This window comes from Jaculus jaculus, chromosome 6 (assembly GCF_020740685.1).
Source record: "Jaculus jaculus isolate mJacJac1 chromosome 6, mJacJac1.mat.Y.cur, whole genome shotgun sequence".
Taxonomy (NCBI): domain Eukaryota; kingdom Metazoa; phylum Chordata; class Mammalia; order Rodentia; family Dipodidae; genus Jaculus; species Jaculus jaculus.
In genome coordinates, this window is record NC_059107.1 from 114,667,334 (window position 1) to 114,683,881 (window position 16,548).

The 16,548-nt window shown below is 36.7% G+C and overlaps 1 protein-coding gene across 1 annotated transcript in view; it reads right to left on the reverse strand.

Annotated features, from left to right (window-relative positions):
- Positions 1–4,218: 4,218 nt before the first annotated feature.
- Tspan8 (tetraspanin 8) overlaps positions 4,219–16,548 on the reverse strand; it is a 36,536-nt gene continuing 24,206 nt past the window's right edge. Inside the window, exons 6-8 of the mRNA XM_004650101.2 lie at positions 12,924–13,061; positions 9,783–9,866; positions 4,219–5,114 (exon numbers count right to left, since the gene is read on the reverse strand). Of these exons, the coding sequence (XP_004650158.1) occupies positions 5,061–5,114; positions 9,783–9,866; positions 12,924–13,061 (276 nt within the window). The 3' untranslated portion in view covers positions 4,219–5,060. The remainder of the gene's footprint in view (positions 5,115–9,782; positions 9,867–12,923; positions 13,062–16,548) is intronic.

Consider the following 16,548-nt stretch of genomic DNA (forward strand, 5'->3'; position numbering starts at 1 on the left):
AAGGAATAACAGAAGAGAAGAAAGTTGAAGGCTTGTAGGGTGTGTATAAAAAGGTGTCTGGAGATAAGTAGGAAAAATGGACTGTGTTTTGATGAAGGATCTTGTAGTCAATGGATGGAGAATCATAAAAGCATCTCCAAATACAAGGAGTAATTTCAACTTGAGGAACATTTTCCTTGACATTGAATGACTTCTTTGAGGGTGTTGCATGAAATTCTTCCTAGAGATAGATAACAGACATCTATTCACACGACATAGAGCACAGATGATAGAACAGAATAATGACTATACTGAAATCCAACTTGGTGAACCAGTAAGCTTATTGGGATTACTTAAAGAACACAGGTAAGGGGTTGTTACAGGACTCAAAGGCAGCTGCATCACCACAAAGCCCTCCCCAACTTATCAGACTACTCAGAAAAGCTACATTACTAGAGTTCACTGCACAACTTGTAGGCAGCTGGCAGGAGACTCTCTTCTCCAGCAATTATTAACAGCTTCTGCAACCTTGAGGAGTGTGAAGTGGGTACGTTTCAGAAGCTTCCCAAAACCTGCGAGTTATTTACTTCCTAAGAGTTATTAGCATCCCTCCTCCTCCAGGAGGGAGTGTTCATAGGTAACTTGCTATGTAATGGGAAGAAGGAGGAAGTTGTTTTTGTTTTGTTCTTAAAGTTCTTAGCAAATTCTTCAAAAGATAATATACTTTGTAGCATCCTGATTTCATCTTGGAAGCTTCAAGGTAAAGAATGAACTTATTTTTAAATCTCAAGTTAATATCCTTCAAGTAGTCAAAGCTTCCCTAAAACAAAATTAAGAAGCAAATGAACTACTAAATAAGTAGTCTCATTATCCTACCACAGAAATCTACACACATTTCAGCAGTTAGTACTTGGAGATCTTTGAGTAGTACTTGAGGATTTGAAAATCTTGATAAAATTGATTACTTAAAAATGAGGAAGCAAAATGATTTGCAATGGTCGCAAAAGGAAGTATCAGAGCTAGTATATGACAGCTTCTAACCCAAGCCTAGTCTCTCTCTCTCTCTCTCTCTCTCTCTCTCTCTCTCTCTCTCTCTCTCTCTGTGTGTGTGTGTGTGTGTGTGTGTGTGTGTGTGTGTGTGTGTGTCTGTATATGTATAGGCACACACTTATGTGTGCAAGTGAACATGTGTACACATGCATTAGGAGGCCAGATTTCAACATTGGATGTCTCTTTAAATACCTCTCAAACATTTTTAGAGAAAGAATTGGCCTCAGCCAGAAACCAAACTCCAGATGCTTGTGCCACCTTGTGGGCATGTGTTACCTTGCACTTGCCTCACCTTTGTACACCTGGATTAAGTGGGATCAGCTAGCAAGTAAGCCATGGGGATCCTCAACTCTCTTCCTCCCTGGCACATCATTGGTGCTGGATCCAAACATTGGTCTTCATGTGTGTGCAGTACACATTTTACAAAATTGTGAATTTCTTTCTACAGACATATGCATGCTACTGTTTCTGGTAAGGAATTAACAATTTTGTTATTGTTATTATTATTATTCATAGTTGATTCTCAGTATAGGGTCACTTAACCCTGTACACTATGGACTTTTGGATTGGATAATTCCTTCAGTTTGACATGTTCCTGTGTAGAACAGAATGCACGGCAGCTTTCCTAGCCTCTGCCCACCAGATGCCAGTAGCCCCTCCTCTTTACACAGATGTGATCACCAAAAATGTCTCCAGATATTGACAAATATTCTCTGACAGGCAAAATGCCCTCTAATTTAAAACATCTGCTCTGAAGTCTTTCGTCTCCCTAAAATGCTATGACCTTTAGCCAATAGAAGAAAAAGAATGTAGAAAGTGCACATTTTCCCATGAAAATTCTAAACTTTTCTTCATTATGCTTTCCACCATGTTGATAACCTTTCTCAAAAGTTGAGCACCTGTGTGCCTTTCTCTCTAATTCTCACAGTTGTTATGATGTTTTTTTCTTCCCTTTCTGCTCTCAGGCAAGGCTTTTCCCACTCCCAGCTGTGCTTTGCATCAGTAGAAACTATATTCCCAGGCTCTCTTATTTTCAGGCTTGTCAGTGAGTTCAAGCAATGAATGTCTCCTGAAAGACTGAAGTGAGCTGAAGGGAAGAAGCAAGGGCATGCCTCTCTTCTTCTGGTAATAACTGCTAAGTCACTTTTATTTCTCGAATTCCTGTCAGTCAAATCCTTCCTCTGGGTTCTTCGTCATGGTTCCATCTTGTACTATATGACCTTGGATCCAAGTGTTTATTACCATCCTTCTACTCCTAATTGTTAGCAAATTCCTACTGTTGCTAATCTCTAGTTGGCTTCACATTCACATTGGCTATTTGCCTTGTCTGTCTTCTGTGTAACTAATTATTATGGAGTGAGTTGTGTCCACTTAAAATCTACATATTGTAGCTCCAATTCCCACTGTGGAGGTATTTGAAATAAGAAAGCACTATTAAATAAGATCATGCAGTGAGACTTTGGGCTGATAGGATTATTGTCCTCCTAGGAGTACATATAGATCATATGCCTTACCCCAAATGAGGACCCACAAGAAGGAGTTGTCTGCAAGCCAGAAAAGAATCCTCAGTAGGAATTAAATATACCAGCACCTTGTTCATGAAATTCTGGGCCTCCAGAACTTGATTACTTAAGCAATTCAGTCAGCTGTTTTGAAAGTTCAAGCTACCAGCATATTGCTTCCGTGTACTATATGGGTAATGTATGAAAGGGCTAGAGGGTTTCCATTTTCCTGCCAACCCTGACTGGCAGATTTCTTGGCATCACTGATGCCATATAATATTTATTGAGTCCTTAATATTTTTCTGACATACAAAAGACATTTTAATATTCATTTTACTACTGTTCCTTTAACAACACTGCAAAGATGAATGAAATAGGAAGCATTCTGTGCCACTGAAAGCAAATCACATTTTCTTCACCTACTAACTGTATGCCTTAAATCAGTCTCTCTAGGGAGAGGTTGTCTTGTATATAAATGGGTCTAACAGTAATAGCCTAAGAGGCTTGCTTTAAGTTAAATGAGTTACTCTATGAAAAGTGCTTAGAATATGTTTAGACACACAGTAAGTGCTCAGTAAATCTGTTGTTTTTAGCCACGATTCACTGTGTGCTAATTATGTGCTAATCACAGTGTGCTGGGTATATAAACACAAATTTAAAAACCAATGTTTTAAAGGGGTTTCAATATACTAACAGAGATAATGGCAACAAAATATGGCAATTTCATCGATGGATTTATTATGAGAAAGCCAGGCTGATTATCAGTCAGGATTTGAGAGGCATTGGTCATGGTCAGAATTCCAGTCCTGTCAGTTAAGTGTTTGGGTCTAAACAAGTTGCATACCTTCTCTAAGCTTCTGTTTTCTCACATACAACATGGAATACTGACAGTTCCTATTTCATAAATATATGGTGAAAAGAAACGAGATAATGAAAAAATACTTGGCACTATAGTTCTTGGTAGATGAAGTGTGCTCACAGAAGGACATTTATTTTTATCACTGACAGAATAGCTCCGGAAAGGTGTGCCCAACCCACCAGATATTCCCCAAGTTTCCCATTCCATGCCCATCACTTACACATTTAACAAAAACTGCCTTCTGTACTTGTACTTATCTCAGAAGACAGACTTGAATCTGTCATACTTTTTGGGTATGGATATAATTTATTAAAAATATTTAGAAAATTTCTTGAACAATTTATTATACCTTAACACATATATACATAAAAAAAATCCACCCACATACACACATGCATATAAGTATGTATCTGGAAATACATATATCTACCACAGAACATGTAAAAAGATGTTTATGGAAGCTTTATTATAACTGTGAAACCAAATATCCACCAACAGAGAAATGAATAAACACATTGCAATATATTTATGTGGAATATTATACAGCCATGAGAATGAAAAGAAGCTGCATGCAACAACATAGATAAAATTTAGACAAAAATCTGTGTAAAATAATCCAGAGTGCAAACTTTATTCCAGTGAGAGGAGGTTTAAGACCAGACAAAATGTACCTGCGGGAGTAGGAGTCAGTTTTAATAGACTGATACACACACTCCAAAAACGTCCTGACTACAGCATTTACCATTTTCCATAGTGCAAATTCTCCCTCAGTGGTGGGTTTCAAGCTACCAACTGATGAGATTGAACAGAGTTGTGAGGAGATACAATCTCCTCTGATGAGTGGGCTTGAGCCAATTCCAGCATGCCCCGGGAGGTGGCATGAGGAGCATTCAGCTTGCTGAGAATATTTTCATCAGGATAGTGTATACATGAGTAAATGCCTGTCCACAGAGCTACATGCTTAATATTTATTCACTTGGCTCATGTATGTTAGATTTTGGTAGAAAGTAAAATCCAGAATAGTTTTTCAAGAACTAGAAAGAAAATACTGTTATAACTATTGTATCCCCAGAGGAAAGGCCAGAGAAGAACCAGATATTCTGTGACTGATAGTGGCTACTCTTTACTTTTTTCCCTCAGTACCTATGCAGAAAAAGAGAGGCACTATTATCAGTCACTGGCACTATGAGAGAAAGGAGATGTGACTCTTGCATCGGGACCATTCTCAATTATTTCAGCTTCAAATTTAACTCAACCTCATCAGCAATGGTTGCCACACCTCACCTCTCAAGAAGAGTGTCTTGGTTTTGAAAAAATTCCAGATTCACTGCCTTAGCTATCTATAGTCCTGTCACTTGAAAATGAAGTTCATTCCACTGGGTGGCTCCAAATGAACATTTCAAGCACAGAAACACCTGAACACAATGGTCAGACATGAAAGCACCAATGTAAACAATGTCATCTTTATTTTGAGCAAAATTACACATTCATTTTCCTTATGCCCCTCATATCTTAAATATGTTTAATATGTAGACAATATCTGCAATCCAGCTAGGTGTAATATTTTAATAGGACAATTGTTCCTGATATATACATACTCATGTATTTAAATTTACAAAGCCAAAACAAAATTTAAGGGGGTCCACTGATAAGGTGTCAGGTCCACGGGTTTATTTGCTTCCAATCTGGCAGTAGAGCACCATGGAAAACACCAAACCAAGTACCTAGAGAATGCAATACAGGATTAACATGGGATTTAAAGAATAAAACAAGGATGTGGCAATAGCCTGTCTATTGAATCTCTCATGGAAAGTTAAGCGCTGATGGAACAGAAGAGCACTGAAAAGACTCTGAGAGAAGAGAGAGAAAAAGAGTATTGTGGGGGGGGAGGTGGTGCATGTGCATCTTAATAGGGGTTTTCAGCAGACCAGTTAGCCTTCAGTGGCCCTGCCTAACTGATCAGTAAAAGCTGCTACCTGAGGAGCTGCTCCCTTTCCCCACTATGTACATCTGCCTGTAGGGCATATTTCCTGGTGCTCTGGGGACCTCAGGCTTCTGGGAGCTAAATATACCTATTGCTTCCATTAAAAGACTATGGCCATCTGGTCTAGATCATCTACATAAAAACCAAGGAGTCTAAAATTTCTCTTACTATAGTTTTTAAGCAATGCTAGGAATGTAAAAATATGAAGTAACTTTTTCAAAGAAAATGCTTCTAAACTATGGGGAATAGCTAAATTTAGGGATTTCTTTTGAAGTAACAATGACAAACAAAAGATCTAGGTCATAATTTCCATCTCACTAGCTTTTCTGAAAGCAAGGGATCTCCAACTTGTTCTGATTGGCTCTATAGTTGGTGACTGTCATGTTCTGTCTTTGAAGCAGAAATGTCAGAAAGGACCTGTGCATTACAGATGGAGTATCCTCACCACCTGCCTGTCCACCAGCCCCCTCTGAAGGGAGGCAGGAGAAGAGTAAGGTACCATTTTGCTGAATCACCTCTAGCACTCCTATTGTGCTGACATTTTGCTCACTAATACCTTGCTGGAAATGCAATTCGTATGGGCACTCTTGACAAATATTCCTTCCTTCTTAAAAAAAAAAGAAAAAAGAGAAGACGAATTGACATAATCTATTTGGCCATCCCAACACAATGGCTTTCATTCAGAATATTCTAAAATTCAGAGCTAAAATTTAATTTTTGGCCTTGATCCCAGACTTAAAGTTTGAAGGATAAGTGTTAGCAAGGAATGATGAAATGGCCAAATTAGCAAGATAAGGCACCTGACATATATCCTTGGAACAAAAGCCACCAACTCATCAACTGACCATAAAGTGAGGCACTAATATCACACGCTTTTGCACTTTTGTCTCTGTGAAGAGCATTTGTGATTGTTCAGAAAAACAGTAAAAAATGTATACCAAGAGTTACAACAAATGTGGTAAGTGATTTGCATAGGTTTCCATTCTCTGAAACAGTCCAAAAAGTGTGGTAAAATGATCATTTCTCTTTGAATTGCTTTGCTTCCAAGAGTTCCTGTGAGGATGACTTTCATCCTATTAATTAATGACGATTTCCTCTAGTTGATCTTTTCTTTCTTATTTAATTAAGGTGAAGAGACATGGTGCTGACCATTTTTTGTGCATATGTTTATATAATCAAATAAAGATAATAAGCTGGTTGTTTAAATCTAAATAATGAAAATTCCAAAGACATCCATGAACAAATTTTTCTGGCAGGACCAAGAATCTTATAAGATTTCTAGCGTGTAGTTTGAGAAGAATCCCTTAGGTGCACATCTTGAAAATAACCCAGCAAAACCTATTCTTAAGATCTAAATGTGAAGGGGGTTCTTTTCCACATGATTTTTTTTCCTGGGAAGATGGTCTGCATATATTTTCTGCAAGGAGGTAATTGCTTCTGTTTCCTTAGAATTATTTATGAGAAGCTATTTTCTCTCTATATATATCCTCATGTTTTCTTGAATTTGAACTTAGGACGCAAGAAAGCTAGGTTAAATGTCAAGATGGCTATGAGGCTAAAATGCATGTGTAGGTATATTTTTGTATATTAGAAAACAGATGACTATTTTCAAAGCTCTATTTTGAATAAAGGAAGATGGGATATAAAATGCTTTTCTTTTCCTTCAAACTCTAGAGGAAATGCAGGATTTAGCTAAGGAACTTAATAAAAATATTTAAATAATTCTTTGGGCCAACCATTTGCCATATCTACACATAATCTAGAAATCACAATTTAACTGGACTCATTAAAAAGTTGTTAGATTTGGGCTGGAGAGCTGGCTTAGTGGTTAAGGCACTTGCCTGCAAAACCAAAGGACCTCAGTTTGATTCCCCAATACACACATGAACCAGATGCACAAGGTACTGCATGCATCTGGAGTTCATTTGCAGAGGCTGGAAGCCCTGGCGTGCCCATTCTCTCTCTCTCTCTCTCTCTCTCTCTCTCTCTCTCTCTCTTTCTCTCTCTCTTTCTCTCTCTCTCTCTGCCTCTTTCCCTCTCTGCCTCTTTCCCTCTCTGCCTCTTTCCCTCTCTCAAATAAATAAAATATTTTTTAAAGTTGTTACATTTGATGGCAACAGTACCACATGAACTCCATACCTATAAATTGTATGGAAAAATTTTAGTCAGGTATTTCCCTGGAGAGATACTTAGGAGAATCAATAAAGCATCTAAACAGGTAATAAGTACATGAAAGACACCAATTTCATAAAATATTGACATGCACTCTTCCTCTTGCAATCTTATAGTCAACTGAGTAAGTTTAGATTCTTGGCAATACATTTGGCTACGATATGAAAGCTTTCAGCCTCACTAATCAATTGTTTCCTTATATTTTGGCCTTTGACTCAAGAAACTTCTTAAAAGCATCCATAAGTGTCCCAAGCTTAGACAACTATCTAAATTTAGGTATAACATGTAATTTAATAGGTAATCTCATTTAAAGACCTTATTTATTTATCATGTTGACAAATTGAACTCAATTCTCTGAACATAATAAGCACATATTCTATCATCAAGTTACAATTCTAGCCCCAATTATGTGCTTAAAGTCTACTTTATCAGAATACAAGCATATGTGTGTTATGTGTTTCTATGACTATGACTATATATGTGATTCTGTGTTAATTTCTATGTCATTAGCTCTTATTTCTGAGTTAGCATGAACTCATACGTGAAGTGAAGAAACAAAGGGCATTTTCAAATGGCAGAACCAAAAGAAAAGGTCTCATGCAAAGTATCATTTGGTTTTTATCCTATATCAGACATCAAGGCAGTCAAATCCTGCCAACAGAAAATCTTTTACATTTAGACCTATTAATATGGGCTGTAAGAAAGTAATATTCAATAGCACAATTTGCTGCTAATAATTCTAACCCTTTATAGTACTTAGTTAGGAAATTCCACAGTAACCTAAATGAGCACTTGGAATATTAAATTGCTTTAATCTCAATTACAATTCCTACCAAGCAGTAATGTGACATGAGTAAGAGGTAGAAAAATCTACTAAACAGACCAAGGGGAAATGAAACAAGCATTCCATTAGGATGAAGCCAATGTCATTCAGCTAAGTTCACCAGCCCAAGGTATCATGAACCAGGGAGCTACCTCACATCGTGTGAGTTCTTGCTAATGGACTGAAATATGCTTGTGAGTGAATCTGACTGACTTGGTCTCTACATTATTCAAGACTTGGGATAATTCCAAAAATGCTTCTTTGAAACAGCTTTATTTCATCTTCTTGGCAAAGATCTTTGGGCCATACAAAATTATTCTTCAGTTGAGAGAAACCTATGCCAAGAAAGTCTATCAAGGTATATATCATGTGGTATATTTTTTTCTCAGCATCAATAATGAAATTGAGAGTAATATATAAGCCTCAATTAGAATGTTCTTAAAAATTTATCCAGCTCAGTACAAGCTGAGTAAATCAGAACATCTTAGATTCCTATGGAATAAACTAAGAGAAAAACTTTTCCCCACACTCTTTGTGTTCCATTTTCATTTCCTGTTTCAAAATCATGATGAGAAACAGGAAGATGTAAGGGTTGGTTCTTTGCTTTTCTATGGTGCTTTTGCTTCTCACTTCAGGAAAAGTTAACCCCTGTGCTACTTTTCTATAGGAAAGAGATACCTAGGTGTTGTGTGACACAGTCCTCACAAAAAAGCAATTATCACCATTTTTATCAGAAGCAGCTATGCCATATGATAGACTCCAACCTGTTGATATTCCCTCATAGGAGGAAATGGGTGGGAAAGGGTCATGAGACCCTCATCTAAGATCTCAGCCACACCTGTGACAGTTCTATGTAATGATACATAAAGTCTAGTGGCCTCAAAGAGAGACAGAGTATATAGAGGGTGAATGATCAATGGGGTGGTGAGAACACCCACCAGCTATGAGGAGATTGTAACCAATGTGGGGGTGAAATTTTTCAATGTGGCTGCTTCAGAATATACACACCATTATAAGTAACCTTTCATCCATGTTGTGTCAGAAACCCCAGTAACCTCATTGGATCACCAAAATAAATTCTGGTAGAATAGGTCTTTAGTTTGCCAAGGTGCCCTACATGGGGTTACAGAGCTCATCAACTCCTCCCAGAAACCATTAAGACTAAGAACAGTGTAGAAATTTATTCTACTCTTTCTCAATAAAAAGGTCATTCAGAAACATCAGCCTGAATCCTTCTTGCCTCATAGGACTATAATCCTACCCCTGCCAATTTAAGGCTAATTTAGGGCAATGCTGCACTTTTGGCTTTTCTAAAGCAAATGGATTTCTTATTTGGCTCATATAAACATTTATCAGAAGAACTAATAAACAATAGAGTGAATGAAGACTCAATCATGTCACATCATACTGTACCTCAATAATGGCCAGTCCAAATGCTATTCCAATAACTATGATGATATTTTTCTGAACAAGTTCTTGTATAAAAGAAACACATGTCTGTTTTGAAAAAAAAAAAAGAACAAAACATTAGTTTTATTAAAGTTTCAACCTCATATTAAGTCCTTTTAGGATTTTTAAAATTACTTTATACTGGCTATTAAGTTTCATTATAGTAGTTTCACGCATTTTTTTGTTTCTCTTCTCCTCCCTTTAGTCCCCCTGCTTTGTGTTCTTCCCTCAACTTAACCTCTTTCTGCCTTCATATTACATGTTTTCCTTTTGTCGTTTCTCCTCTTCTTTTTGATTTTAGTTAATTTTTTTACACTCCCACCAAGGTTCTCATTGAACAGAAAATAATTAGATTATTTTTCTCCTCCCTACCGCACTCTTGCTGCATTCTTCGTTGTTCATATACTAAAAAGCAAGGGAGGAGATATTTCTACTTTCAGCTACATAGTTCCTGAATCTAAGGGCTGATAGACATGAATAAATCTTGGTCAAAACATCCAGAAATTAGACTGCTTACAATTTTTAAAATTATAAGAAATTTTATTCTCTCTTCAGATTATGCTTGTTTTTTTTTTTTTTTAGAATAGATATCACCTTAACTGTGGATATTTTTAGGTCTGTGAGCAGCAGAAAGGTACATGGTTGAGATCTTAAATAATTGCAAGCTCATTTTCAGAACAAAGGATTTTCAAAACACTTGAATAATAAGTATAAGAGTTATTTTATATTAAGTCATTACATGTGTCATCATGTTAATACTTTGATAAAAAGAAAAGGAATCTAGAATTCTGCCTCTCTGCACTCTCTACACTTCTTTTGAAGTGTACTCAAGCCAGTGTGGAATTCCAATTTTAAAATATGTCTTATAAATACCATTTACTAAAATTCTCACATTTGTAAGTTATAAGGACAATTTTAGGAATGGAAAAATACTACCCAAGCTTATAACTGTACCATCAGCCTGGCTATAAATTAGTATCATCTGTTTGATACTCACGTGTATACAAGGGGCTAACAAAATCTTGCTACTTGCTAAATAAAATAGAAGCTATCCTCAAGGCTAAATCTTTTCCCTCCTCATTCTTGAACATAAAGGGTTATTTTTTTTCCATTCACATCTGATCCAAAGCAGTAAACGTCTGAGAAGATTATCATGTCATTTAGGGTTGACTAGGAGATTAATGGTTGTATCTATTGAGTCATATTCATTATATTTGAAGGTTATATCTTTTCCTTTTCCCAAGTTAACAAGGTTATCTTGTCATAAGACAAGGAGCTAAATAAAGAGAAATGTGAATTATGGCCATTCCAGGTTGCTTGTTTTTCCAGACTTCTTGAAAATTACACACAACAGATGGAAGTATTTTATGAATTTATGACCTTCCTTTTAGGAAACTAAGGCAGTTATTATCCTGTGTTCATCTGAATGATGTGCAAACTTTCAAGAAATATCTTCTTAGGAGCTTTTTGAGACCTATCATGTGAGCAAGCATCTTTTGGTTGTCTTTAGTAAGAAATACATGTCAATATGCAACCTAGTTTACTAATTTCTTTATCAACCTAAGTGGAAATGATATTCATTGGCACCATATATCTGTTTCCACTCTACTTTGTAAATCATACATTGCTAAAATTAAGTAGACAAGGGGATCAAGGAGAAGTAGTAAAGGCAAGAATAAAACTTTTTACTGATGTTACTTTGACAATAAAATGATACAATACTGTAAGTAGCTTCTTCATAATAAGTTCTACTTTAAACATCTATGACACCAGCTCTCCTTACCTCAGTAGCAGTTACTGAACAAGATAATGCTAGGTTGAAAATAATATTCAGGTATTATAGAAATTAATTCAATGCAAATTAAAGTATGTTTGCATGTCTTGCTCCTGAATAGATTATAATCTTCTAAAGGATACAGAATCTTTTCTGATTCTAGCAAGTGTATAACTGACACAGAGTAGGCAACAAATTAATGAAACACTAATATCAATCAGCATTTTTATACAAATCCCTTCTTGGTAGAAGGAACAGCTTGTAAAAGTCTTGTGGTGAGTCATGTCTGCTGTGAAGCCACATTCTGAAACTTCAAAGATAAGTTAGATGGAGACCATGCCATGTGTGTTAATGTCTGTCCAAACAACCCACTGGATGGAAGCCTCCTAATTACTTGGCTTTCTCCCCTATTAAATCTGTGAGTACAGACATTGTACCTTATTCTAGAGTGGATCTCCAAGGGATGACAGACATGAGAATTTCTCAAATGTTTACTGCTTTGCATCCAGTGTAAATGAAGAAGGGTTTTCTAGAAGGTCTAGAATTGGTCAATAACTATTTGATTGACTGTTTAATTGAGACCTACAAATCACATACTTAGGTGGCATATAACACATGAAAGATTGAAACTCACTTTTCTTGACCCAAAGTCTCATGAAGCTCCAGATTGGTTCACAAATCCCTACATGACTGACAATGACCTTGAACTTCTGATTCTCCTGACTTTACCACCCAAGTATGTACCACCATGCCTAGTTTTATCAAGCTCAGGGCTTTGTGTGTAATAGGCAGGCACTCTACTCATTGAGTCACTTGTCCAATTCTAAAACTCACCCTTTAAGTTGGCTTTAAACATCCAAGGCAACGTTTTAGCTGCAACCAGATAAATTGGTAGGTGTATTTAACATCTAGAAACCAAACCCCTAAACACCAAGTCATTTTTTACACATATGTTATATATTGAGAAAAGGAATCTATAATTAGGAAAAAGTATACCTTGATTTTGAAAATTAAATAAAAGTATTTATTTCTAGAACATTTAAAATACAAAATAATATGGTGACTAAAGACAGGACAAAATAAACTTTTAATTTGTATTCAGACTTCCCTTGTAAAATGTTAACTTTGAACTATGAAAGTTGAATTTAAATTATGCCAAACCCATAAAAAATGAAATATTTTCATTTTTTAATACCTTTTTCTTCTCAGTACTTGTTACTATTTTGATATCATGATCCCCAATTGTACTTGCTGCATTTTAATTCCTACACAACTTCATTTTGAAAAGAAAATAACCAAGCCACTTATACCAAATTTGATTTGGTTCTCACCTGTTTGTAAACATTTTTTCCCTGATAACTTATACAAGATGATTTTGATGTGTTTGGAGTACATTCACAGGACTCAGAAGCTTGTTGAAAATTATTCCCCCAGTCAGAAGGTCCATTGATCAAACCACAGCATTCAAACTGTTCAGTGAGGCAGAATAAAGAATGGTCAACAACAACAACAAAACCTAGAAACATTGTCAATACATCACATTTTATTCTTCTCAATGTCATTATAAAGATGTTTGTTGTGCTAAAACAAGTTACCTCACCCACTTCTCTGGACATAGCACAAAAAAGAAGGAATGTTTTATTTTTAAAACATGGGCAAACATGCAAAAGTCTAAGGGAATTGGAAGGGGATTTAAAAACAAAACTCTAGTTCAACGAATGAAGGGTAGAATCAGATCCATGCATTCTAGATTTTAGCTTAGATGTTTCCAAGGAGTTGACAAGAAAGTCAAGTTCACATTAAAATGCTAATGCTCAAACTTCCAGCGAGGTGTGCCAGGGCATGATAGGCCTCTGGCCTCTGTCTTTTCTGGAGAGCTCCTCCTGCTGGCCCTCTCTCACCTTCATGCCCGCCCCTCCCCCTCCTCCAGCTCACTGGTGGACACAAGCCTTAGGTGGCCAGAGGGGAAGAGGCCCAGCTCTGATCTCTGCCTGTGCCTTGTGTCCCCACTAACGCCATGCGCCTCAGTGTGACATCCCTGTTTTGAAGATGTATGATCATTGTAAGAAATGTTTTCCAAAAAGTTGTCTTAAGAAGGTGACAGAAAAAAGTGACTTAGAACAGTTACAAGTAACAAGCATGTAGGTACCTGACATGAATGTCTAAGTTCACTAGCCACGTTGTTTAAACATACTTCATTACATCAAGTGCAGCATGTTTTAGAAGTTAAAAAAAAGTCAAGAATTGAGTCACGAAAACAGAAAAAGCAAGTGAAAGTAATTTTTATTTGATGTTCATAAACAATAAATTATGTAGAAAAACTGCTAATGCTCAAAAGAGATGTGGAGATTTAAAAATAAAATTTCCACCTCATGATCTCTGATAACTTTTGGCAGAAAGAAGGAAAGAAAAAGTTGAAAGTGATTTCAAAAACTAGAGATGTTCTAGGAGCTGTCCTGAGACCAAATGTTCATGAAGCTCTTTAAACTATGGGAGTGAATACAAATGAAGGATGGACCTTTTAAGAAAAATGTCAGGAAGGCAAAGGCCTAGAATGAACTTACTAAAGCATGGAAGGTTATGGCAAGAGGATGGAAAATTAGGGAGTCATGAACCAGATGACTGGGTGACGTTAACACATAATATTAGATGACAAACAGAAAGTATTATACCTACCTTGCTCCTAACTGTTCTATTAGGGAAAAGACTCTTCATGCAGAAATGGTTGGGAAAGAAATGCTAAAGAAAATGGAATATGAGCTGGAGAGATAGCTTAACAGTTAAGGTGCTTGCCTGTGAAGCCTAAGGACCTATGTCTGATTGCCCAGTACCCACATAAGCCAGATGCACAAGGTGACACATGCATCTGGAGTTGGTTTACAATGGCTAGAGACCCTGGCTTGCCTATTCTCTCCTCTCTCTGTCTCTGCCTCTCTCTTTCTCTCTCTTTCTCTCTCTCTCTCTCTCTCTCTCTCTCTCTCTCTCTCTCTCTCTCTCTCTTCTCCTTCTTTCTTTCTCTCTCCTTAATAAACAAAATATTTCTTTTTACAAAGAAAGATGTAATTAACACTGGGTATTATAGTTTCAATATGGAATGTCCCCCTGGTCTCATGTGTTCAGAATACTTGATTCTCAGCTGGTGGCAATTTGGGAAATGAAGCCTTGCTAGAGAAGGTGTGTTAGTGTGAGCAGGCTTTGGGATGTTAAAAGCCTAAGAGCAATCTCTTGCCAGAGTTATGCCACTCTTGCTGTTTCCTGCCAGCTGCTAAGGAAAGAAGTAGTGTCCAGCTTATGGTCTAACATCCTTTCCCTGATGAAACTTCCCTCAAGACTATAAGTAAAAGTAAACCCTTTCCTCCCACAGGCTGTTTTTGGTCAGGTCTTTTGTCCTAGCAACTCAGAGGTAACTATGACACTGTAAATCCCTCAGGTCAGGATACATTAAAATGGTAGAATATGGCTGGAGAGATGGTTAACCAGTTAAGGTATTTGCCTGGGAAGCCTAGGGACCCAGCTTCAATTCCCAGGACCCACATAAACCAGATGCACAAGATGGTGCATGCATATGGAGTTTGTTTGCAGTGGCTGAAGGCCCTGGTATGCCCATTCTCTCTATCTGCCTGTCTCTCACTCTATTAAATAATAAATACATAAGTACATGCCAGAATAGTGAAAGAACCTTTGCTTTATGGTTGAGTAGCCATACTTCTCATGCTATTTAAATCCAACTGCACCATAGTTTCTTTATCTATAAAATATAGACAATGACAGGTGTTAATACCATCTAATCCCCAGGTTTCTTATAGAGATAAAAATGAGAAAATCTTGTACAGAATATGAAGTGTTGTGTCCAGTGCAGCTTCCATAAATCACTTTATGAAATATATTAGCACCTGCTGTGCTTTTTGTCTTCCACTGTTGTTTCTGTTAGATTGTCATATGAATGCAATCGGTGCTACATTGTTATCAGTGATTCTTACTGGAAACACATAGAAACTGTCTGTTCAACTTGATAGTGCAACAAAATCTCAAAGAGAGTTCAAATAACCTGTTCAATTACAAACTCAACAAGGCAAGCATAATGTTGGCTTTGTCCAAAACAGACTGAATTGTACAAATATATGACTCAAGAGATATTTTTATGGTAAAGACGTGGAATTCCAGGTACTTCCAAGTCAATGTGAGAAAAGAGAATTTTTTTAATTGCCTTCCTCTTCTCATGGCAGACATGATTAATTGATTATTCTTTTGGATTGTGGAAATTTAGTAGTATAAGTTAATATAGACATGGTATATAAAATAAGATTTAAATTCTCTATGCATATGGATCAGTCCATATAAAGAATACAACATATCTCAGGATTTTTAAAGAGGCATAGAAACATGAAGGAGACACAAGGATAAAACTTAGGATATCTCCTCTTGAGATGAGCAATAGGGGAAGTTAGGAAAGAAATTTGTCTGAACTAATTGAAAGTTGAATAACAGATGGATGAAAAAAGCATGCAATGAATGATAATAAAACACCGTTGTGCAGATAGTCATCACCAAGAATCCAAGAGGGACACAGTCCACCATAGCTTAAAAGAAGGAATTTAGGTGAAAATTCTGAGATCCATAGGGAAAGACATTCAATATATGCAACCTCTGTCAATGTGTATTGTAATCCTAGATCAATCAGATTTTAAGGTAGGACCCTTTCTCCAAAGAAATATAACTAATACAAAGCAAACCAAGGTGGATGAGAAGATAAATAAAAACAGGCAGAGAATAGGTAGTAAAAAATATATAATCATATATTAACTTAAGGGGTTTCAAGTATGGGATTTTTATATAGGAATGAGAGCATCTCATGAGAGCATGCTACAACAAACAACGTTTAGAAATTCGCACTTAGCACCATGACCTTAAATCCCCAAAATACTGTAGAACCAAGATGACTCGGGTATCACTCAA